The sequence below is a fragment of the Pyrgilauda ruficollis genome, unplaced genomic scaffold (assembly GCF_017590135.1).
Source record: "Pyrgilauda ruficollis isolate IOZ18807 unplaced genomic scaffold, ASM1759013v1 scaffold141, whole genome shotgun sequence".
NCBI classification, from domain to species: domain Eukaryota; kingdom Metazoa; phylum Chordata; class Aves; order Passeriformes; family Passeridae; genus Pyrgilauda; species Pyrgilauda ruficollis.
In genome coordinates this window covers 471,021-494,384 of record NW_024512655.1, presented here as the reverse complement: position 1 = coordinate 494,384, position 23,364 = coordinate 471,021, and the positions used below count along the sequence as shown (strand labels likewise).

Genomic DNA, 23,364 nt, shown 5'->3' with positions numbered 1-23,364 from the left:
GGCAGCAAATACATACTTAAAATTTGAACACGGAGGGTACTGTAGTGCTGTGACCCAGAACAGAGGAAGGGCAGCCAGCCCAGCTCCTCCAGCTGAGCAGGCTTCAGGTAAGGCTGCAGTGTTTGCCTTTGCAGGAGACAGAGGGGTTCACTGGGCTCCTCTCTGTGACAGGGGCTTCACTGGGCTCCTCTGCTTGGCAGGGGGGTTCACTGGGCTCCTCTGCTTGGCAGGAGGTTCACTGGGCTCCTCTCTGTGACAGGGGCTTCACTGGCCTCCTCTCTGTGACAGGGGGTTCACTCTCTCCGAGGGGTTCACTCTCTCCTCCCCGGCAGGGGTTCACTCTCCTCTCCCTGACAGAGGGGTTCACTCTCTCCTCCCTGGCAGGGGTTCACTCTCTCCTCCCCGGCAGGGGTTCACTCTCCTCTCCCTGACAGAGGGGTTCACTCTCTCCTCCCTGGCAGAGGGGTTCACTCTCTCCTCCCCGGCAGGGGTTCACTCTCTCCTCCCCGGCAGGGGTTCACTCTCTCCTCCCCGGCAGGGGTTCACTCTCTTCTCCCTGACAGAGGGGTTCACTCTCTCCTCCCTGGCAGGGGTTCACTCTCTCCTCCCCGGCAGAGGGGCTCACTCTCTCCTCCCCGGCAGGGGTTCACTCTCTCCTCCCCGGCAGAGGGGCTCACTCTCTCCTCCCCGGCAGGGGTTCACTCGCTCCTCTCCCTGCAGATCCGTCGGAGGCGCCTGGCGCGGCTGGCGGGAGGCTCCTCGTCCCAGCCCACCACCCCGCTGACGTCCCCGCAGAGGGAGACCCCGCCGGGGCCGCCGGGCGCAGCCCCAGCGCCGGGGCCCTCGCACAGCCTGGGCCTCAACGTGCACAGCATGACCCCAGCTACCTCTCCCATCGGGGCATCAGGTAGGCTGGCAGCTCCTGGGTGCTCAGCGTGTCTGTGCACGTTCCTCACTCAGCTGCTTCTGCTCCTGCTCTTACTGAAAGTCATTTTCAGAAACAAATGTTGCAAAATGGTGAAGGAAGGTACTTTTTGTTTTAATTTTCCAAGTAATAAATGGTTTTCCATTTATTCCATTTACAGTTGTTTTCCAGGTGTGAGTGAGTTTTGGCATTTAGAATATGGGTTACCAAAGCTTGAAAAAGTTTGTAATAAAGTTTATTATTACCCAATATTATGGAAAAGATGTGTCAAGGAGACAGGAAAATCCCTTTCAAGTCTTGCAACACAGTTTCTATTGATTGGTTTCTAGGTCCATTCTAGCAATCAGTCTCAAGTTAATTTTTGATCTTTAGTTGCTAGCAATCAGCAGAATTAAAAATAGCAAGCTGTGACTGGACATTGTCAGTGTAAGAATAAAGCATTTGCTTTCTGCTTTGTATTCCTTTGCCAATTAAAGCAGCAACCCAGTGGTGGAGGTGACTTCTTTTTAAGAACGATGCAGAGTTCACTCACTGTGTTCCCTCAGCCTGTGGGTACATGGCTGTTTTAATCCATCTGAGGTCTGACTCTTGCTGAAAGGAGCATTTGTTCCTCTGCTGTCCGTGGCAGCTGTGTGATGAGGAGGATCGTGGGCTTAATACAAGTGAAAACTAAGCCAGGAAAAGTAAATGTTTAATTTTCAAACAGAAGAGGTCCTGATCCATCCTAGGGCACAACTGGATAAACAATACTGGCAGCAGAGCAGGAGGTGTGGACTGTGTACCTGGAGGTAGAAATGCTCAGGTATTGGCAGACAGGTTTATTGAGGTTTGAAGTGCTCAGACAGTGAAGACCTTGGAGATTTCTGTTTTGAGAATTCCCCAGCACAGTGCTGACTGGATTGGCTGATGACCCAAAGCAGGAGTTTCTAGTGTTTGCTTCCTGTAGTGCCATTTGTGCAGCTATTTAATAATGTGTGACTTTTTCACATCAGAGTAAGAGCTTTGGTTAAATTGGGGAGTGGATCAGGAAAAAAATATTCATAACAGTTTATCTTGTGTGTTTATGTAGCATAAATGAAGACTCAGCTAATGCTCTGTGGTTTGCAGCAGTTCCTTTCAGCAGCAGACTGAAGTGACTGCAGAGGATTTTAATTCATTTGGACACACAGAGAGCAGCTCCAGCAGAATAGTGTCCTTGTAAGCATCCATTGTTCTAAGGAGTTGCCTGTCATGGTGAGATCAGACATAGGAATCAATTTCATGGAAAATTATCGTTATTTGTATGTATTTTGAAAATACCTTAGAAAACCTAAAGCCAGTGTTATCAGTGACAACTGGAGCTTTAGGTGTCAGGTATTTTATTGTGTACCTGATCTAGCAAAATAGAGATGCAAGTAAATTCTGGAAGATCTGTATGAAAAGATGGCAGGTTGACGAGGACTGTTAATGAGTGCTGCAGCATCACTGTTAAAGTGCATTTTCCTGGCTATAAAAGTAAGACCCCAAGGGAATGCAGAACAATTCAGTCCTTTGCCCTGGTGGGCTCTCTTTGCTCTGGTCTCTTTTGTCCACTGACTTAGCTAGATTTTTTTTGGGGAAGAGGGAGGAGGAGAGATGAAGAACTCAAGGAATATTTGTTGCCCCTTCATAATTGATGATGTAACTCCATTGTAATGGCCCAGTGTTAAGTCCTGTTCTGATAGGACAGTCTTTAGAGGGGCTCTGACAATGTCTTAAGGTAGTAGACACAGCAGCCTTGTAATAGATCAGTTTTTATAGGAGTGAATCTCTGAGCACTTCATGGATGCAAGATTATCTTTGTTTAATGCAGGTAAGCATTCCTACATTGCTGCTACAAGGAGAGGTAGAAAATGTGATTATCTGTAGTCAAATGTGGTTATTAACGTTTATTTGGTAATGCAGTGCTAAGAATGGTTAAGAGCTGAATTGAAAAACAGTATTTCCTCTCCTTTTCCATCCAAATAATGCAGTGCCTTCTCACTGCTGTAGCAGTAATCTTGGTGGTGCCTTTTCTTTAGGAGTAGCCCACCGAAGCCAGAGCAGCGAAGGAGTGAGTTCCCTCAGCAGTTCTCCATCAAACAGCCTTGAAACCCAATCTCAGTCCCTCTCTCGGTCTCAGAGCATGGACATTGATAGTGTCTCCTGTGAGAAAAGGTAAAAAATGAGCTTGTAACAGCTGGCAAATATGGCACAATGCTGGTGTTCAAACCTCTTACAGGACAAGGCTCTGCCTCCCCCCCTCCCAGCTGTGTTAATGCAGTAGGGTTAATGCTTAAAAATCATACACTGTTTAGACCACTGTAATGCTTTTTCTAGCCTGGTTTTAATGGGAATTCCTGACCTAAAGTGGTAAAAGACAAAACATTTTCTTAGACATTAACAGATAAGCACATCTGGTGGGGATAATTCAGCTACTCTATTTAAAAGAAAAAGGTTGTGGGATGTGATAGCTGTGTAGTTTGTATTGCCTACTGAAGAAATTTAGAACTCTAATGTAATATGAGAAACATTTATCAACCATTGATTTTAATTGCTGTTTGTGCAGTGCTTTCTCTGCTGCATCTGCTTAAGGGGACAGTCAGTCAACCTCTTACAGAGGACTGTCTACAGCTTTCTACAAGTTAATGGGCTTTTTCTCTTATTTCCACCTCCAGTATGTCCCAGGTGGATGTGGATTCAGGAATTGAGAACATGGAGGTTGATGAGAGCGATCGCAGAGAGAAGCGGAGTCTGACGGACAAGGTGAGCCTTGGCTTTTTCTGCCCTGTCAGTAATAAGGTCAGTTGGTAAAGCCTGGCCTGAAGGCACAGCAGCTGCAGGATCCTCGGGCATCCCGAGCTGCAGGCAGGCACTCACAGCCTGCATGGGGACACTCCTCCACTCAGGGCTGGGGGCAGCAGGGAAAGGAGATCAGACCTTATGAGTTAAACTGGAGCCTCTTAACTTAGATCTGTACCTGATTGTCCATTGACTAATACAAGTGCAAATCAGGTGTTGTTTTGTTCCCCCAGGAACCTCTGTCGGGGTCAGAAGTGTCAGAGGAACAAGCTCTACAGCTGGTCTGTAAGATCTTCAGAGTCTCTTGGAAGGACAGAGACAGAGATGTCATTTTCCTGAATTCACTCTCTGCCCAGTTCAAGCAGAACCCAAAGGAAGGTGGGTTCCTGAGGAGGAGGCACTGGCTGCTTCAGTTTATTTTTTCAGAAATGTTTTAGTGAATTAAAGGATTGTCTTGGCATCATAGTAGACAATCTAGCAGTTGATTTGATGAGCAAAAATTACCTGATTATTTTATGTAATAGACTAGATATTTTATGTTAGCTGTAAAACAATTGCTATTCTGTGTATGTGTGGGGTATGTGCATGTTTTGTTTTCCTTTCTTTGACACAATTTGCCCAGCTCAACAGCAGGGTGGAAAATATGAGTGGAACACACAAGACAAGTTTAATAAGTGACTATAGGAGCATTAGGTCATCTATGATCTTCTGTGTTTTCCGTAAAGGCTGTGTTTTTTGTGTAGCTGCACATTTAGGTTAATTTAGGTTAATGTAGACACTGATAATTACAGATGTGTCAGTGCGTTGTTTTTGCCACAAACAGTGCTCAATTCACAGAAGTCTGTTTCTGTCCTTTTTTTCTCTGCTAATATTTACACCTGACTCCTGTGTGGATGAAGACAGAGGAGAGGATATTGATTCTTTTCTTCTTAACAGTGTTTTCAGATTTTAAGGACTTGATCGGGCAGATTTTGATGGAAGTGCTGATGATGTCCACCCAGGCAAGGGATGAGAACCCCTTTGCCAGCCTGACAGCCACCTCCCAGCCCATTGCTGCAGCTGCCCGCTCTCCTGACAGAAGCCTGATCTTAAATATGGGCTCCAACCCTGGAAGCAGCCCCATGTTCTGTAATGTGGGCTCCTTTGGTTCCAGCTCGTTGTCCAGGTGACTTCTGATTGTAACTGAATGCTGATTTCACTTGAATACTCATTGGTAGACTAGAAGAGAGAAAAGGGCATAGAAGTGTCCCAAGAACAATAAATAGAATGGATTTTTAAAGTTTTTCGGTCTTTTTCATGTGAGTGTCCCTCCATTTTACCCTTTTTGATTACACTGCCATGGCTAGGAATGTATTTGATAGATTCAAGCCACGTAACTGTTTTCTGCTGAGAAGTATCCCCAACTTGCATCACGAAGACCATGATTTTTAAAAGTGTGTAGATTGTGACATAGTTTTATTGAACAACTGTAGAAAAGAATAATGTGTGTGAGCTGCAAAAATGTTGCTGAAGAGTCATCAGAAGGGCAAGAACTTCTCTTGCTCATTTTATCTTTTACACCCTTTTTCTGCATATCCTAAATTGTTGCTCTTTTTTTTTCTTTTTCCCCCCATAACTGGTTTAGTCTCTATGGGACTAGTCCAGCTCCTCCTACCAATTTCACAAGCTATGTACCAATGACTGGTTCATCTCTTACCCCACCAGCCAGTTCAGTTGCCACCCCAGCAGTGCCTCCCCTTTCTGTCAGCTCTCAGCTCTCAGCAGCCAGCCCCTCGTGGACTCAGCCTTCCTCTGCGCGGTACCGCCCCTACACCGTGGCGCACTCCGGAGGCTCTGCTGCCGCTGCCGCCCCGCGCTCCCTGAGCATTTCCATCCCATCTAGCTCTCCAAGTCCTCCAGCCGTGGCTGCTGGCCCTCCAGCCATGCCAGCCATCACATCCAGACACAGGCCCACAGCCATGGGCCCACCTTTGTTTACTGCTTCACCCGGTGCCTTGCGCAGGCGTCCTTCCTTACAGAGCAGGATCCCTCCTAGGTATTGCACAAGAGCAGAGTGTGTTTGCTGTGTGCTCTGCAGGGTGTGGCATCAGCCTGCAGTATGGAAGAGCTTATGTTTGTGCTGAGCTCACCCTACTCACCCCGAGTTGATTTCTGCGTTTGGGTTTGTGCTAATACCTTGACTTGCTAACCAGGTGTCTTTGACCTGCTTGTGTGCATTTGAGGTGTGATGTAATTACTTTAAAGGTAGCAGTATGGTTTTAGTTTCTTCCTCTTCGTAGATCCATTCCAGTTAAACTATAAGCTTTCTGTTCAGTTGCTGCTGCTGGATGGTAAACCACATAAAACTCCTGCTCCAAAATCAGTTTTCTCAGTAGGGCCTTAGTTAATTTGTTGAATGCTGTTACTTGCTGGACTGGGTTGGATTTGATTCCCTGGTGCATAGACTTAAATTACAGATCAGCATGTTTCAGGATGCCAGGCTAAGTACCACTTCTTTTCCTCTCTTGGCTGTTCCTGGAATCCCTTGTTCCTGCAGGAGGGAGAAACAAAGACACATGGTTTTGAGACCACAGCGTTAAAGTCATTAGCTTAGAAATGTAATATTTATTATTCAGTCATGTCTAAACATTCCACTTTAGCCATAATTTTTATTTGGTCTCAAAAGTTCTTTTTCAGTTTTTGAGTTGTAAATGTGTGGTGTTTATGACACCTGAATAACTTGCAGTAGTGTAACAAAGCATGTTAGTATGGTCCTGGTTTTACTAACATGGAGTTACGTGTTGTTTGCACGTTTAGAGAAGATGATTTTTGATGGACCTAAAAAGAAAAGCTACCGTTTACTTCTGGCTTAAAAAATCTGATGGCCTTTTCCATTTTTGTTGTGGTAGTTTATACGACAACCCTTTCTCCCTCCTCCTTCTTGCTGTTTCTGATGTGTCTGAGGACAGTAGTGATGAAGAAAATGAAGACGATGATTTTTCTTGTGTCCAGTTTGGGTCCAGGTATTGAAGAAAGAGAATGTAACCTGCATGTTTGGTTGTTTAGGAACTAACAGCCTGTGTAGTGTCAAGTGATCTTCAAAGTAATTTGGGGAACAACTGAAGCCGAGGATGTGACTTGGCTGGCTCATTAAGTTGGTGTGTAAACATGTGTAATGAGTGCAGTTAGTCAGCTCTCCTTTGGAGACATGACTAAGGGAAATGTTCATCATACAGGCTTCTAGGCCTAATGAACGTGGTTCTGAGGTGTTTGAGAGGAGCTTCTCTTGGGCTGTATGAGTAGAAGGAACAGTATTTGCCCACGGCTGTAATTTTAAATCCCTGGTACATCATAGGCATGTTTTCCTGTGAAAAACTGGAAAATGAGGGCAAGGGTTAACATGCACCTTCCAAGTACCATCTTCTCTTTTCTACTTCAGTCTGATTTCAGGAGAGTGAACCTGATAACACAGCTGTAGGAGGGCTTTGTGTATGTGGAATTTAGGACTATTTTCCCCACTGTTTTGTTTAGTTTTTGTCCTGTTGGCGACTCCATCCCAATGTTGGATTGAGTTGCCAAGCTTTGGATAGGATTTCTGCTGTGCTTCTGGGTTTTAGTGTGTTTATTGTGTCCTGGCATTTTGCAGGCAGCAGTAAGTTGTTAGAATATAAACACAGTAGCTGTACAGCTATGCAACAAGTGGCATGCTGAAAACACCAAGGCATTCAGTGTGTGTGAAGGGTGTGTGAGCTTTGTGTTAGAATAGTTGGAGTTATTGCTGCAGTGAAATCTTCAGCAGAATGACTGTAGAACTAGTAGGTTTTCATATAAATTTATGTTCTAAAAGGAGTATTTTTTGAGCTGGATGTGAGAATTCAAGAGGTTTAAAAGAGAGACCATTAAAAAACCCCATGTGCATGATTTTGTGGTTACTGAGCACTATTTCAATAGAGCTGTGTTTTACTTGGGCTAGTTTTAATTGAATAACTGAAAACATCTCTCCACAAACAGAGACTGCTACTATTAGAATGTTGTGTTTCTTAAGCATCTGGTAGCTCAGCATGTGAGCAGTAATAACCTTTCCTGGATTTATTGGTTGGACTGTAAAGTTTGCACAATAGATTTGTATGGCTCAGTTATAGAAATGTAAATTATTTTACAGTTTAAAGGAAATTCCAGTTCTCACAGTTTGTAGTTTAAAATATACTTTTAAAAGCTGCATTTAAGGAAACCAGTAGTCTTATTTTCCACTTTAAGATCTGGGGCTTATAAACTGCTCTTCATTCAAATCTGTCCTGACTGTACACAGACTTTTCTTTGAGAATTGCAGTAGACCATCCAAGTAATTGCTGGTTTTTAGATTTCATTTACATGAAGTGAATATATCATGTCTCTAGTCTCTTCTGTAAAATGAGGATGTTGTTTTTAATTAGCTTTGTCGAGCTGTTATGTGGAGAAGAATTTTATTGAGATAACAAATCTGAGATTCAGAGTTGTGTGTCTGTTCTCACTTTTGTGTTCACTTTCTCTCATCTCAAGAATGGTTTTGGTTTTGTGGGTTAAGTTTTTGTGTTTACAATATCAGTGTTTTCCCCACTGAGGCTGTGCTACTCAATGAAATGATGTATTTCACTGAACTGCAGTGAACTGAGTTGAAACGGAACGATCTTGAATGAGGGAATGTCAAAAGCAGCAGCAGCACTTGGATGTATTGCCTCTGTTTTATTGATTCTTCTTCCTTAGGGCACTGGAGGTGGTTGTGTGTAGCCCTGTCAGCCCAGGTCTCTTCTCACAGCAGGAGGCTCCTGCCTCCTGTGGTTTGGTGGCGTTACCAGGGTTTAACATTTCTGCCATTCTGAGCAGTGGCATGGAAGGGCTGTGGTGTCCTGAGTGTCAGGTGCCACTCAAAGGCTGTTTGTTTTCTTTGCTGCATTGTGAGACCAGGATTTACTGATTCCCATCAGTTCTGCACCTTGTGGCTGTCTTTGAGGCACTTATTCAGTAAAACATTTACAGCTCTGAACTTCCAGGGCTGGACAAGCTGCTATGTGGAGAGCTGTCCACAGATCACAGGAATGACCTGACTTTTCACAGAAATTACCTGAACCACTGAGCCGTGTGTGTGATGGGATGGAGTGTTCAGAGCATTGGCAGAGAGAGGAGTGTTCATGGATTGTTTGACTGTGCACAAGTGAAGAACTCTACTGAATGCTTTGTTTCTGCTTTTTGTGTGTTTTAAAGTGTGGGAGGCTCTGGCAGCTCGAGTGTTTCCGATTCCTGCAGTGACCACTTCACCATTGAAAACTGTAAGGAGACAGAGATGCTGAACTACCTCATTGAGTGTTTTGACAGGGTTGGAATAGAGGAGAGAAAAGCACCAAAGGTATGTTTCAGATGAGTGAGGTTGTGTCAGTGCTGTCACAAACACTCCTCTGACTCATTAGTGGGGAAAGTTGGTGGGAGTGATACTTGTAAAAACAGATTTATTGAATTTATTGGGGCCCTTCGACTCTTGTTAATTTATAAAATTTGAGTGATGCATATATTTTATATCTCTTAAATAAGCACTCTTAGAAATCATCCTTCCCCTTTTGATCTACTACATTTTAGCCAAGTTTATTCCATGTAAAACGTTTTTGTGAGACCAGCTCCCTGTCAGTGTTCTGTATTCTACTCCAGGCTTTTGCTTCTGGGGAAAAAAAAACCAACCAACACTATTTATACATAATCTGGAAGGTTTTAACTGGAGTAGTTTTAATCTTAGTGTGCATATTACATTTATACTGCACAAATACATTTATGGTCTTTCCTGTGTGTTCTGTATTTAATTTCTGATTTGTGTTAAAATAAACTTATTTTTATCAGATGTGTAGCCAGCCAACAGTTAGCCAGTTACTGAGCAACATCAGATCCCAGTGCATTTCACATGCTGCTTTGGTGCTACAGGGATCCTTAACACAACCAAGGTAAATCCAGCTGATGTTAATCATGAGAGTTCCTGTCCCAGGGTCCTTTTCCCCTTCTGAGGATTAGATAAGAAAACTCAGATCAGTTGCTGGAGCAGGAGAATTATATGCCAGAGGAATAGTTTGTTGCTTTACAAGTGGTGAGTTGGTGGGGAGCAGTTTGAGTGCTTTCTAACTGCATTTGGGTAAAATCAGCCAGGACAGTTTAAATGGGGGATCAGGAACTGAGAAGAAAAGAGACCCTTCTTTCAAAATGCTAGGAAGCAGTTAAAAGTGATCTTAAAAGTAATGACTGCATTAATTCAGAAAATACTGATGTTAGGTTATTTTTTAATCAGGAAAAACCCATGTGAAAAAATGTTGTTCCTTCACCAATTGAGCTTAACAAAGGGTTTTTTTTATTAGAGGGGGTTGGATGAGCAGCCAATGACCACAGAGAAGCTGTTGTTTTCTTCCAGCCTCGTTAACTGAAGTGGGATGTTGGCAGCAGCATCTGTTAGAGAATAACCTTTCCCCAAGTAACTTGAGCAGGCAAGATGAGTTACTTCTGAAAGGAATAGGTGTTTCCAGGCATTGATGATGTGCTTGCAGACACATCCTTGCATGTGACTGCTCTGACGTTTTTGTGAATACTACTGCAGATAATCAGTAGATTTTATTTTTTTTTAATACAAATTAAGGTCATTGCAGCAGCAGTCTCTGCTGGTACCATATATGCTGTGTAGGAATCTCCCATTTGGCTTCATTCAAGAACTGGTGAGAACAACTTACCAGGATGAAGAGGTGTTCAAACAGGTAAGGCATAGGTCAAAAATAGCTGTAGCACGTGGTTTTACAATTTGCAGTGTCCAAGAGAGTGGATTTCCAGACATTTAGTCAGTGTCTTGTAGTCCTCTACCCATTACCTCTAGGACTAGCAGCCTGTTAAAGCAATTGGAGTTTGGTTTTGTTATTTTTTTAACTCATTTAGCATTTTGTGAAAAAGGCTGACTTTCAGTATTTGCTGGTTCTAAGTATTAAAAGTGTATTTGCTAATAAGCAGCAGCACTGATGTAGGAGTGCTGGCATACATGTAGGAATGTGCAGGCTTATATTGCAAGATTGATCTTGGTTTTCATCCCTTTGTACAAAATTGCTAAAAATGTACGTGTTAAGACAGCAATCTTCTGTAATCCTACTCAGATTTATGGTGTCTTCCACCTTGCCATCTTTACCCTTCTTTGCATCTTTAATAATTTGTATGTAAGGTGCTAAGAGCACTTTACAAATCCTAGTCCAGTAATTCTTCATGTTTACATAGGAAATGACTGAGAAACATGGGATGGTCTGTTCTGTGTGTCAGAGTAGCTCACTGAGATGAAAAATAATTAAGATAACAAAACTAGCAAACTTCTAGCCTGTATGCTGTAAAGCAGATCAGTGAGATGTAATTGTCTCTCATTAGCACTCCCATAGTATGGTGTGATTTGGCTCTAAAGGGGCCTTTGAAATGGCATTTGACCCTTCCAGTTTTGCAGAGAATGACATTAGATAATTTTTGTGTGTAGTGCAAGTAACTGTTAATAATTTATGTTTCTGTCTGGACTCCTTTTAGTAGAGGTTCATGTAGTTGAAAGTACATTTAGGACTGACAAAAAGCAGTTGTGAAAGTGTTAGAGGTTCTGTCCTGGAGAAGAGCAGCATTCCTGGAGCTGAAGCACAGGGCCATCTGTGTAGTGCTTTCCTGGAATGTTTTAATAACATTTTTTGTCTCCTCCCAGGAGCAACACAATATACTTTAAAATTCAGTGGGACTCCTGTTGTTGTTGCAGAATTACTATGTGTTTATTTTGTGAGGGTGTAGTTGTCAGAACAGTGTGATTGGAACTTACTAAATGGGTATAATTACTTCTCATTAATAAGTTCCTGTCAAGTCACTTCCTCTTTCCTAACAACCCTTGACTGCTGCTTATTATCTTTACCAACTTACACATCATGCAAAATTAGAGCTGCATTACTGCCCCAAGTGTACAGACACATAAATTATTCCCCATTTGGGCAGTAGGTTGTTGGACACCTGTACAGAACCTGTGCTCTTGTTTGTGTCTACAACACACAGAGAACTTCTTGCACAGATGCAGGGAGCTCAGTGGAGCAGCACCCCATTGCTTGGAGTGCAGCAAACAGTTGGGTTTTAGCTTTGACTACTCTCTAAAGCCTTCGGGCTTAACTAATACAAATTAAAAAAAACAACAAACCTTAGTTTTTGTTTTGTGTGAGTTGCACTATGTGAAGAATGGACAGGCATTTCGTGCTTTGTATGGCAATAGAGTCATTTGATTGCTTTCTGTTCTTGAGTAAAGTCATTTACTTATGTTTTTACAGATCTTTATTCCCATCTTACAAGGCCTGGCTGTGGCTTCCAAAGAGAGCTCCCTTGATAGTGACAATTTTAAATATCCCCTTATGGTAAGGACTGTCCATTTCTAGAAGCACTTTCTTTATGTTCACTGATAACATGCAGATTCTAAGCAAGATAACACTTGAGCATTTTGGGGATTCTTTTTGGTTAGTGGATTTCTGTTAAACTCTGTCAGAAGATTAATGGGGCCTGAGATGTGTAAAGAACATTAAAAATTCAGTAGAGTGCGAGGCCAATAATGTCTGAAGCTTAATGAAGACTGCTTATATAGTGGACTACTCAAATGTTTGTGTGTATTGCTTTATGTAGAATTATCAAACATGTGGATGTCATCATGCACAACTGTAGTACTGTGGAGGGTTATAAAATCCCAATAAACTCCTCTCAGTTTAAGTCTGGGGAATAACAGCCAATATCCATACCAGTCTACGTTTAGACTCAACTTTTGTATGTGAAGAAATTCAATTAGGTTGCATTAAACCCCAAATTATTTGAATTGCAGTCTTATCTGCTGAGAAAAATATCTTAATATTCCCTGGCTGAAAAGCTGAGGGGGTTATTTTTAGTCTTTTTAAAATTCCTACTTTAGACCTAGGTCTGCTTCCCTCCTACTGCTTTTATTGACAAAACAAACCAGTCTTTTGCAAAGTGTGTTTGGCCACCAAGGAGCCAGTTGGATTCTTGGTAAACTGAGCATTGTCAGCTTAACACCTTCAGATCCTTTTAGGATCTTCAGGGTATGATGCCAAAAAAGGCTGCTGAATCTCAGGTTTAATTTGTACTTATGGAAATCAGCTGGACTGAGGTGCTGCAAATCAAACTGATTAAGTAACTATGGTACTTGGCAAAAAACATTAATTTTTCTGGTTTTGTGTTTTCCTGCTTTTTTGTTGTCCTCCCAATCTGTGAACCGCTACAAATTTGGCTGTTGGCTGCAGAGAAGGACTGCTTGAAAATGAGCCTGTGTTTTCCTTATCTCTAGTTGGCAGAGTGTGCAACAAAAGGATGGAATAGTAGTCACTCACTGTAGTGCAACTGAGGAGTGAGAACATGTAACACAGCACGAGTGGGACAGCCAGCAGTGCCTTTGTCTTTCCAGAGATCTCTGCTATGACTGCTTGCTTCTTTCTGTGCTGCAGTTGAAAGTGAGCTGGAGATCTTGGATAGGGTTCTTTGTTCCTGGGTTCTGTGTTCATTTGACGTTTTTCCACTCTGATTTAGAAGACAAAGGCCTTGGTGTATGGATTAAACAATTGCTCTATTTGTTATTGTTACTGGTTTTAATAGGGCAGGTCAGGAGTCCAGCACAGGCATTGTCATGTTCTGAGCAAACAACAATTTGCACAGCTAATCCTTGAAATAAGTGCAATAATTTGTTATCCTGTGAGACATGTTGGCTCTTTTGAGACAACTTGGAGCAGATGGAAAAGCTAAAATGGGAGCAGGGTGTGCTTTAGTTCTCTTTAGGCATCTTCACTGTGATTGTGAAGTTTTTCCACTGGTAGAGCAACAAAGGTTCTGCTCTTTCAGCAGTCTGTCATAGTAAGCTTGTTTGTTGCAGACAGGTTACTTAAGAATTACTCAAAAAAGTAATTTTTACTGGGATTTCTTTATAGGCACTATGTGAACTTTGTGAAATCAAGTTTGGGAAAACACACCCCATGTGCAGTTTGGTGAGTGTCTCCAGTTTGAGTCTTTTCTAGTTAAAAGAAGCATTTCACTTATTTTGGTGGTGGTGTACAATCCCTGTTGATAATGTTCTCCAGAACTCTAAGCAAGAGCTACTGGAGCCTCTCCTGCAAAACAATAGTTTAAATTAGGCTGGTAGAGGGAGTCCTTTACCCTGAGAATTCATTAAAACTGGGACAGACACGAGTTGCTTGGGTTGCTGGAATACTGAGGAGATGGTTTCATTTTGCCATCAGCATGACTGAGGGCTGGAGGTTGGAGGGTGTGTGGCAGACACTGCAAGGTGACAAAGCAGGATGGCTGACACAGCAGCTTTGAAGAACTTGCTGTTTCTCCTGTTTTTAGGTTGTCTCTTTGCCCTTGTGGTTGCCTAAATCTTTAAGCCCAGGTGCAGGAAGAGAACTGCAAAGACTTTCCTACCTTGGAGCCTTCTTCAGTCTGTCTGTCTTTGCTGAAGATGATGTAAGTGTCACAGAAGGATGTTGACGTGGTGGGGTTCTTCCGTTGTGAGGGGTTTTTTTACTTCCCCAGAACATTTCGATACATTTGCCAATATCCATCTTATTTTCAGAACAAAGTAGTTGAAAAGTACTTCTCAGGGCCTGCCATTACTCTTGAGAACACCCGGGTTGTTAGCCAGTCCTTGCAACATTACCTGGAATTAGCAAGGGTAAGTATTCTCATTCCTTTAAAAAAAAAGGCATAATATGTGGGTTTTTTGGTCTTGGTATAGGTGAAGAATATAATCTAGAAAAAAATTGCTTCTGTTTTAAACCACATAAACCACATCAGGACATGGCTGAAATGAATTGGGGAAAAAATTAGAGTGCTAGGAATATTTCTGTGAGGCTGTAAGCCAATTCAGAGAATATCAGATCAGATTGTCATGAGTTACAGATCATGTTAAAGGGTGAGTAAGAACATACTGTGTTTGTTAGTAGTGTGTTTCACTACTGCTGGATTTACATCTTTGGTTTAACTAATGTCATGACTAACATGCATATAAAGGTGGTGATAAGACTATAACAGAAGTTATACTGAATGTTGTAGAACATAAAAATACAGACTAACAGAAAGCAGGAGTGTGGTGCTGAGAGCTGTTTGTTTGAATTGCAGCAAGAGCTGTTCAAGATCCTGCACAGTGTCCTGCTGAACGGGGACACGCGGGAGGCGGCTCTCGGCTACATGGCAGCCGTGGTCAATGCCAACATGAAAAAGGCCCAAATGCAGGTAAATAAAGGGAAATGCTCTCCTTGTGATTCATGCAGCCACAAATAGCACCAGATGGCTCATGCAGTGGTGGTCTGCAATGGAGGACAAAAGAATTTTGAGTGCCTGCTACCACAGGCAAGAAGCCCTGTCTTCCTTGCTTCAATACATTTTCCATTTCTGAAATGAATCTGTTTTACCTGTTAACAGTTTATTGCCTCTCTTAGAACTGAGATGTCATTTCATTAACAGGGCTTCTGTAGTACATGTTCAAAGCTTTGTACTTGCCCTGCCCCATTTCTGAGGGCATCATTCCAATTGACTGTGTTTACCACACTGCTTTCCCAGCTGGTGAAGTGCTGGGCTTTGTGTGGTGTCTGTAAAAGGAGCAGTGCAGATCCAGAATGCATGGCTCCAGTGAAACCACAGGGGTGGGATTTTGGCACTGTACATCCCCCTGTGCTTCTCAGCTCATGTCCTCAGCCCTTTGCTTTCTCACCCCACAGACAGACGATCGTTTGGTGTCCACAGATGGCTTCATGCTCAACTTCCTCTGGGTCCTGCAGCAGCTGAGCACGAAGATAAAGCTGGAAACGGTTGATCCCATGTACATATTCCATCCCAGGTGTCGAATTGAGCTTCCCACAGATGAGACAAGAGTGAAAGCTACAATGGAGGAGGTTGCAGCCTGGATTGCTGAACTTTGTTAGTACTCTTACTGAGATACATTAAGCATTACTGTGCCTTCTGACACGGAAGCAGTTGATTCCAGCAAAGAATTCCCTTTTCCTAAATCCCTCTTCTTGATGCTATCTGCTTTTCCTCGTTTTAAAGAAAGTTGAATTCGAGGTCTCACCCTAGATAAGGCAGGTAATTTTTAAATTTTTTCACCTGCACTGTTTTTCGTTTTCCAGACAGGGATCCGTCTCTGTTTTCTGAGCCGAAGTTCCCCACGGAATGTTTCTTCCTCACGCTGCACGCCCACCACCTGTCCATCCTGCCCAGCTGCCGCCGCTACATCCGCAGGCTGCGCGCCATCAGGGAGCTCAACAGGTGGGCAGCGGGGCTGGGGTGCTCCCAGCAGGGCAGGAACCTGACAAACCACAGGAAATTACAGTGGCAGTCTAGCTGAAGCTGCTGCTGATACAGCCCCCCAGCTTCCTGCTGTCTGCTGCTTTTGGCCCTTGGGGATTTTTGGGTGCATCGAGGCTTGAATCGGGAATTCACATAATAGTGAGATGGAGCGTGGTGGTTACACGAGGCAGCTCAAGTTGGTGAGAAGACCATTCTGTTTAAAAGATAACTCTCTTCAGAACATTTTAGGATTCATGACACTACTTAACACTGTTCATTATAACTAATCTGTGGTGTGGTTGGCAGGGTGTGGGCATCAGTGCCTCAGGCTCTCTGGCAGAGCTGCAGGAGTGTGTGTCAGGCTCTGTCTGATAATCAGGTCACTGTGCAGGTGACTTGTGAGTTCAGAAACCAGACATTATGAGTTGTGCCTGAGCTGTTTTGAACATCCCAGAAGATATTTAGCTTTTTTCCCCTCAGCTTCTGAGACAGGAGAATTTGTCATACTCTGTCATACTCTCAGGGCAGGGGGAAAGGAGCCTTCAGCAGTTAATTCTTAATATTGTTCTCTACATGTAATTCAGCATATGGTTTACTGTTTTATAAATGATAAATACATTATGGTGTTAACATGAAGATACTCCTGTTTTCCATTTCTCTTGGCATAAACTCAAATAGACTTTTACAGTTGCTAAACCTTGAAGAATACTCTGTTAAAATTAGAACATATTTTTGTATCATCAGTATTTTCCATTGTTTATAATTGCACTCATTGCAATTTGGTAAATGTTCCTTGGCGGTAATGCCACGAGTTCATTACAGGATTTTTGGACTGCATTTGAAATGATTTCATTTTTAAAGCATATGCAGGCCAAGAACCTGGGAAGCAGCAGAGAGCAGAGCAGGAAGAGTCAGTATATGTTAAAGGAAAAACTATTTTCCTATAAACAGCCTGTGGATTAATTGTAAAAAAGCCATATGTTGGCTTGAAAAAGGAATTGCTGCTTTTTCCTTATTTAGAATTGTTTCACAGGAGTTGCTGATGCAGCAGTCCCCATCCAGCAGTGCAGAGGGAAGAGCTCTTGGCTGTTGGAGCTAGTGTATGTGGTGCCTCTGAGTTCTGGCTGTGCAGATGTTCAGTCTGCATTTACAAAAGCAACTTATCTCTCTTGCTGTGATGATGGGTAATTTCTTTGAAAAGGATCAGTTTTTTCCCCCACTTCTCTGTATTTCCTTGGTTTTTAGCAGATTAGTCAGTGAAATGCCTTGTGCTGTCAGCAATTTCCCCTCTGTCATGATAACCAGTTCCTGCATCTGGTTTTCAGGACTGTTGAAGATTTGAAAAACAATGAAAGTCAGTGGAAGGATTCTCCTCTGGCCACCAGGCATCGAGAGATGCTGAAACGGTGCAAGACACAGCTCAAGGTCTGTAAGTGCTGCAGTTCTCAGCCAGACTCCTCTGGCCCGTGTGTGTGTGACTTTGTCCCAGTGTTCATGTACAGCTTCTCTCTTCTGCTGCTTGAGAACAGTGGGTTTGAGCCTCTGACCCCTGGGAGTGCTGCACTGGGTGGTGCTCATGACAGAATATAACATCTGTGGTGGAGTTAAGATTCAAAGTAACACCTATAAGAAAATTCTGTGTATTTTAATTGGAGAGAGACCAAGCAAAGAGACTGGGCTTTGTTCAGGAGTAGCTGTGTGTGCACAGTCCATGCACGAGCAGGAACTCTCAGGTCACTGATCTCACACAGAATTTCTGCAAAGATGAGTAAGCTGGGTTGCTCTGTTTTTTGAAGGCCTGTTCTACTTAGATCTTCCTCAAAGAAGTTGGCACAAATTTTTTGAGCTGTAGCACCAAAATGGCTTTAATCACACATTTTCCCACTTTGATACATTTAATACTTCTTTCATTGTTCTCATAAAGCTTGTGAAAGGCACATCTGTCCCTGCAACCCTAAATTGTATTTTACTTGCTGTGTTGGGGCTTATGTGCCCTATTTTCTTGAAATAAGAGTGCATTGTAAGAAGAGACCACTGTGTAATTGTCGTGATTCGCAGATATATTGATTAGCTTGAAGAGGCTTCACATTCCTTTATGCTGTCTTGCCCTGGATTAATTTTTGTGTGCATGTTCTGCAGAAACTGGTGAGGTGTAAGGCTTGTGCAGATGCTGGTTTGCTGGATGAAAACTTCCTCAGGAGATGCCTGAATTTCTATGGCATGGTGATTCAGCTGATGCTTCGCATTCTTGACCCTGCCTATCCCAAGTGAGTGTCAGCTTTATCTGTGTAAGCTGGAGCAAAGATATTTCAGATCATGTTGGATTGCTCACTGAACTTGGCCGTTCTAGAATTAGTTTTACTTACAATGTCTGCATTGTTCTGGGGTTGGTGACATGCATCCTTGCATGGAATATTTCTGTTATTCAGAGTTTAATGTTCACTTGGGTTTGGGGGGCCCCCTCAGGTATGTTTGATACCCTTGAAGTACTGACATGGAATTCTGAAAAGTCAGACTCCAGTTCTTATAAAGGGTTCCCATGGAAGGATTCCATAAGTGAGCACATGACACTTTCTGCTTAACCCTGCTGGTTTACTGTCCTGTTTGCTGTCTCTTCTGTTTTACAGCATAAAATTGCCTTTAACTCCTGAGGTTCCGAAAGTATTTGCATCATTGCCAGAGTTTTATGTGGAAGATGTTGCTGAATTTTTATTTTTTATTGTACAGTAAGTAAAGTTATATTTGAAGGAAACTTGTAGTACCACTTGTCCCTTCAGCAGGTGGCACATGCATAAATGGAGGGTGCAAAAGCAGTTTTCAGTCCATCTGCAGTTAATGTTCTGGTTGTTCACAGCAGCCATAAGGTTATGGCATGGCAGCATTGCTGCAGCTCTAATGCATAGATGGCTCCACTTCAGTCCCTTCTAAACTAGATTTTTCTTGGAAGAGAGTTGAAAGTTTTTTGCTATTTTCCCCAGGAATTTTCTTTATGGTTTTCAGTGAGACCTTTTGATCTTGTGATATGCTAAATCATCACTAGAAAAATAATCTTTTAAAAGCACAGCTTAGAAGTAGAACATTAGGGTTGGGGTTTTTCATTCAGTTTTCCTGTTTCCAGATATGCTCCTCAGGTGCTGTACGAGCCCTGTACTCAGGACATCGTGATGTTCCTCGTTGTGATGCTGTGCAACCAGAACTACATCCGAAATCCTTATTTAGTAGCCAAGCTGGTGGAAGTGATGTTCATGACAAATCCAGCTGTTCAGCCCCGGACACAGAAGTTCTTTGAAATGATTGAGAATCACCCTCTCTCCACTAAATTGTTAGTCCCCTCCCTGATGAAGTTTTACACAGGTGAGTGCTTTGTCTGTAGCTCACTGAGTGCACAATAGTATTCTAAGTCCAAAGGCTCTGTTAGCTGTTGTAACTGTTCAAAAAACCCCAAACAAACCAAAACCAAAAAACCCCTGATAGATCTTGAGTCTTGTGAAGATGAGGCTGTATGCTCAGGAATTGGGGGAAATAGCACTAGATGGAACCTTGAGAATTCCAGTCCTGTCACAAGCTGTTGTGCAAAGACAAGTCCAGCAGTGTGAATTGATGTGACAATTGCTATTCTGGTCTTTAGATTCCAAAATTAAAGCTTTTGCTTTGCTTTGCTTCTAAAGGAATATTGGGATTTTGAAACTCCTCGTTGTAGTTTTGCTAGTCCTGTAGATTTGGATGTTTCAGAAGAGTTTTTGCACCCATAACAAAACCAAGTATTTTTGTAGGGTACCCAGAGTTTTCTTAGTGAGATTTTAGACTGTGGGATGAAGAGCAGAGTTGAATAGAGCAGAATGTTTTGGTTTCTGGGGGTTTTTCTTCCAAAATGAGGTTGGGTCTAGATTAGAAAATGCATAGTGCTGCTTCTTCTAATGGGAATTGAGATGGAGACTTCTGACCAGGAATTGAATTTCATCTCTTAATGTTTCCCTGGGTGCTTGAAGCTCATCACTTTGGAGGCAACAGGGAGAGGTGTTGCCAGCGAATCCTGGTGGGAAAGTTTTGGGATCTGTTCTCTTTTCCAGATGTAGAACACACCGGAGCCACTAGCGAGTTCTATGACAAGTTTACAATCCGCTACCACATCAGCACCATTTTCAAAAGCCTCTGGCAGAACATAGCTCACCATGGTACCTTTATGGAAGAGTTCAAGTGAGTAAGAGGTGGTCTGATGAGTGCAGGCTGCTCAGGCAGGGGCCTGAGGAGGTCGCTGCCCTTGGGACTGGGTGATGCTGCTTTCCGTTGTCCCTTACTTGGCAACCCCTTGCAGCAGAACTGGAGCGATTCTAAACTGAGCTCTGGACTCCACGATCACCTTGGCTTGGGGAGTGGGATCGTTGTTGGCAATAACAGCAGGAGTGTTGCTGGGGTTGCAGTCTGCTCTGCACACCCACCTGCTCTGCCGTGATACCTGTGTTTCGATGTTTGCAGCTCTGGGAAGCAGTTTGTTCGCTACATCAACATGCTGATAAACGACACAACTTTCTTGCTGGATGAGAGTCTGGAGTCCCTAAAACGTATCCATGAAGTGCAAGAGGAGATGAAGAATAAAGAGCAATGGGACCTGCTGCCCAGGGTGAACAGAGCTGTTTTTCAAAGTGCCCTTTACTTATTTTCAATTCTTCAATACAAGACCATTAAAAAAACTTTTTTATAAGGGGCAGCACCAAAGAGCTGCCTATGAGGAGCAGTTCACAATGCCTTTTCTTGCTGCCAGTATGGCCATGGTCACTCTGGATGACATTCTGCAAAAAAACCATCATTCTGCCTAGTTATGTTGTGGCTTGCAAAGGGAGTGGTGTGAAATAGAAATAATATAAAGTTTCAAATTACTGTGCATTTAATTCTAAGTGGAGAAACCAAGACTTTAACCTTCCTGAAGGAGGTTTGGGAAGATGCTCGCCAGTTGAATTGACCTCAAGGAGTAGAAGCTTTTACTCTCTTAATGCATTGGTCCTTGGTAGATTTGATGCAGACAGTTATAGTCCTGTACTTCAGAGCTTGGCCTGATTAAACAGTAATTGTGTGTGTTGACCCACCAATGTCAGGTATTTCTATTTTAAGGTTATTGATTTAAAAAAAGAAAAAGTACAAAAGGAAAAGCTATAAAAATCTTGTTTGTTAAACATATTCTGGTTTGCTCTTCTGAAGCCTTTCTTCCTGTCTCTGCCTACCAGCAAGGTAAAGCCATTACTGTAGTTACAAAATGAGCTGGTACATCATCTACAGATTGTTCCACTGGGGAGTATTTATTATTTATGATGGTGCATAAATTAGAGAGAATTAGAGAGAGCTTCATTTGACTAACTCAGATCCCAAGCTGGTTTTGAAATATTGGCATTTGGATGGAAAGGAAGCATAACCCAGTTCTGCAGCTGTGAGGAGCAGTTAGAGGATGTAAACAAACTCAGTAACCACGGGGGCTTGTTATGCTCGTTGCATTCATTCTTTAGTGTTGCAGAATTCTGGAAAATTGATGCAGACGTTAGTACTAGGTAATAAAAGTCAGCAGCTGTACCTTAGACTAAAAGATGTGCCACATCTGTGTTTGAATTAGTGTGTTCCTTTTGTCTCAGTCCCCCTAGCACTGTGGCTGTGAGGTGTGGTGGGTGCTGCTGTGGGGTTGCCCGGGCTCCTGACGCGCTGTGTTTGTGTTGCAGGATCAGCAGCAGGCCCGGCAGTCGCAGCTGGCTCAGGATGAGCGCGTCTCCCGTTCTTATCTTGCCCTGGCAACAGAAACTGTTGATATGTTCCATATCCTTACCAAGCAGGTCCAAAAGCCTTTTCTCAGACCTGTAAGTCCTGCTCAGATTTAAGTTGGTTCCCTGCTTCTCTAACATCTCTGGATAATAACCTGGAAATGTTTGGTAGCATTAGTCTCCATTCTCCTCCCCTTTCTCCAGCTCATTAAAATCTAATTGCTGTTGATGTTATTTGATGTTGAGAGCATTACCTGAGTCACTGAGATGGTGTGATCCTTCCAGACAGAAACTGTTTGCATGACATTTTTTAATGGCAAACATGCATAAAGAACAGACACTTCCTGCAAGCCTACCAAATGAAAATTGTATTAGTTAATAATTCCTGATCCTGCTGTGTGCACCTCTAGCGATAACCTCCTTCATCACTGCCTTCACACTGATCTGTTTCACTTCACTTTCATAGGAACTTGGACCACGACTGGCTGCTATGTTGAACTTTAACTTACAGCAACTGTGTGGCCCCAAGTGCCGTGACCTGAAAGTTGAAAACCCAGAGAAATACGGGTTTGAACCAAAGAAGCTGTTGGACCAACTGACTGACATTTATCTGCAGCTGGATTGTGCTCGCTTCGCTAAGGCAATTGCTGATGATCAGGTGAGCTCCACAAGGATGAAGGAGAAGGGCAAAAGCTCTGTGGACAAACAGGACTTTGCAGAACATTCTAGAAGCATTTCATGTTTCTTGTGTGCTGCCAGCCAGTTTGTCTTCCATCCCTGCAGTTTGTTTTCTTTCAGCAGATCCCCTCTGTTCATATTCTGTCTGCTCTTTATAGATGGGTGTTCCCAGTGCTTTGCAAACCTGTACACCTACATAAATATCCATGGCACTTCACATGCATAGGAAATTTCCTGGGTGTGATGTGCTTATTGCCTACAGCCTCTTGTAAATTAGCAGAAATATTTTGTCCCTTTGCAAGTGGGAGAACTGAAGCAGAGTTTTGACTCCCTCCCCCTTCCTCACTGAAACAGGCACAGCTGGGACCAGGAGCCTCCTCCTTCAACAAATCAGAGTTCATTCAGTAGTTAACAGTTTCCAAATTGTATTCCCTCTGAAATCACTTTATTAAATGGCTCTGTAATAAACTGACAAAGCACAGCACGTATGAGACAATTAACAGCACCTTTGAACTCATGGTAATACTGGCAGCAAGATAAGCTATTGCAGCTCTGGGTTCTTGTCAAGTTGTCAAACTGCTGAGTCACATCTGTCCATGCCCATGTCTTATAATACAAACGTTTCAAAGTATAGAGGGCAAGAAATGTTCACAGCAGCTGCTTGAGAGTCTGGTGGAAGCTGTTTGCATGTCTACTGAAGCAGCAGTGTTGGGGTAGCTCAAGATTGTTTTTCTGTAGTTATTTAAGTTCTGATAATTGCAGATAATACCAGTAGCACACCTGAAACAGACCTTATGTGTTTGCATGTGTATAATGAATATTTTTATGCTGTTCAGTGTATAGGAGAGTGTTTGCCATCATGCATCCATGCCAGCCACAGCAAATGCACAGATTGACACA

At 42.9% G+C, this 23,364-nt stretch overlaps 1 protein-coding gene across 4 annotated transcripts in view; it reads left to right on the top strand.

Annotated features, from left to right (window-relative positions):
• UBE4B (ubiquitination factor E4B) overlaps window positions 1–23,364 on the top strand; it is a 31,523-nt gene that overhangs the window by 4,566 nt on the left and 3,593 nt on the right. Inside the window, exons 2-26 of one of the 4 annotated variants that reach the window (XM_041460250.1) lie at window positions 721–907; window positions 2,965–3,100; window positions 3,601–3,688; window positions 3,958–4,102; window positions 4,661–4,889; window positions 5,349–5,759; window positions 6,613–6,726; window positions 8,945–9,086; window positions 9,569–9,669; window positions 10,350–10,464; window positions 12,034–12,117; window positions 13,687–13,743; window positions 14,105–14,221; window positions 14,331–14,429; window positions 14,876–14,989; window positions 15,475–15,673; window positions 15,883–16,021; window positions 17,368–17,467; window positions 18,182–18,309; window positions 18,670–18,768; window positions 19,161–19,396; window positions 20,113–20,239; window positions 20,519–20,663; window positions 21,748–21,882; window positions 22,253–22,444. In XM_041460250.1, the coding sequence (XP_041316184.1) occupies window positions 721–907; window positions 2,965–3,100; window positions 3,601–3,688; window positions 3,958–4,102; window positions 4,661–4,889; window positions 5,349–5,759; window positions 6,613–6,726; window positions 8,945–9,086; window positions 9,569–9,669; window positions 10,350–10,464; window positions 12,034–12,117; window positions 13,687–13,743; window positions 14,105–14,221; window positions 14,331–14,429; window positions 14,876–14,989; window positions 15,475–15,673; window positions 15,883–16,021; window positions 17,368–17,467; window positions 18,182–18,309; window positions 18,670–18,768; window positions 19,161–19,396; window positions 20,113–20,239; window positions 20,519–20,663; window positions 21,748–21,882; window positions 22,253–22,444 (3,639 nt within the window). Of the gene's footprint in view, window positions 1–720; window positions 908–2,964; window positions 3,101–3,600; window positions 3,689–3,957; window positions 4,103–4,660; window positions 4,890–5,348; window positions 5,760–6,612; window positions 6,727–8,944; window positions 9,087–9,568; window positions 9,670–10,349; window positions 10,465–12,033; window positions 12,118–13,686; window positions 13,744–14,104; window positions 14,222–14,330; window positions 14,430–14,875; window positions 14,990–15,474; window positions 15,674–15,882; window positions 16,022–17,367; window positions 17,468–18,181; window positions 18,310–18,669; window positions 18,769–19,160; window positions 19,397–20,112; window positions 20,240–20,518; window positions 20,664–21,747; window positions 21,883–22,252; window positions 22,445–23,364 lie in introns of those variants that run through there. The other 3 variants (XM_041460251.1, XM_041460252.1, XM_041460253.1) reach the window with 3 other exon arrangements.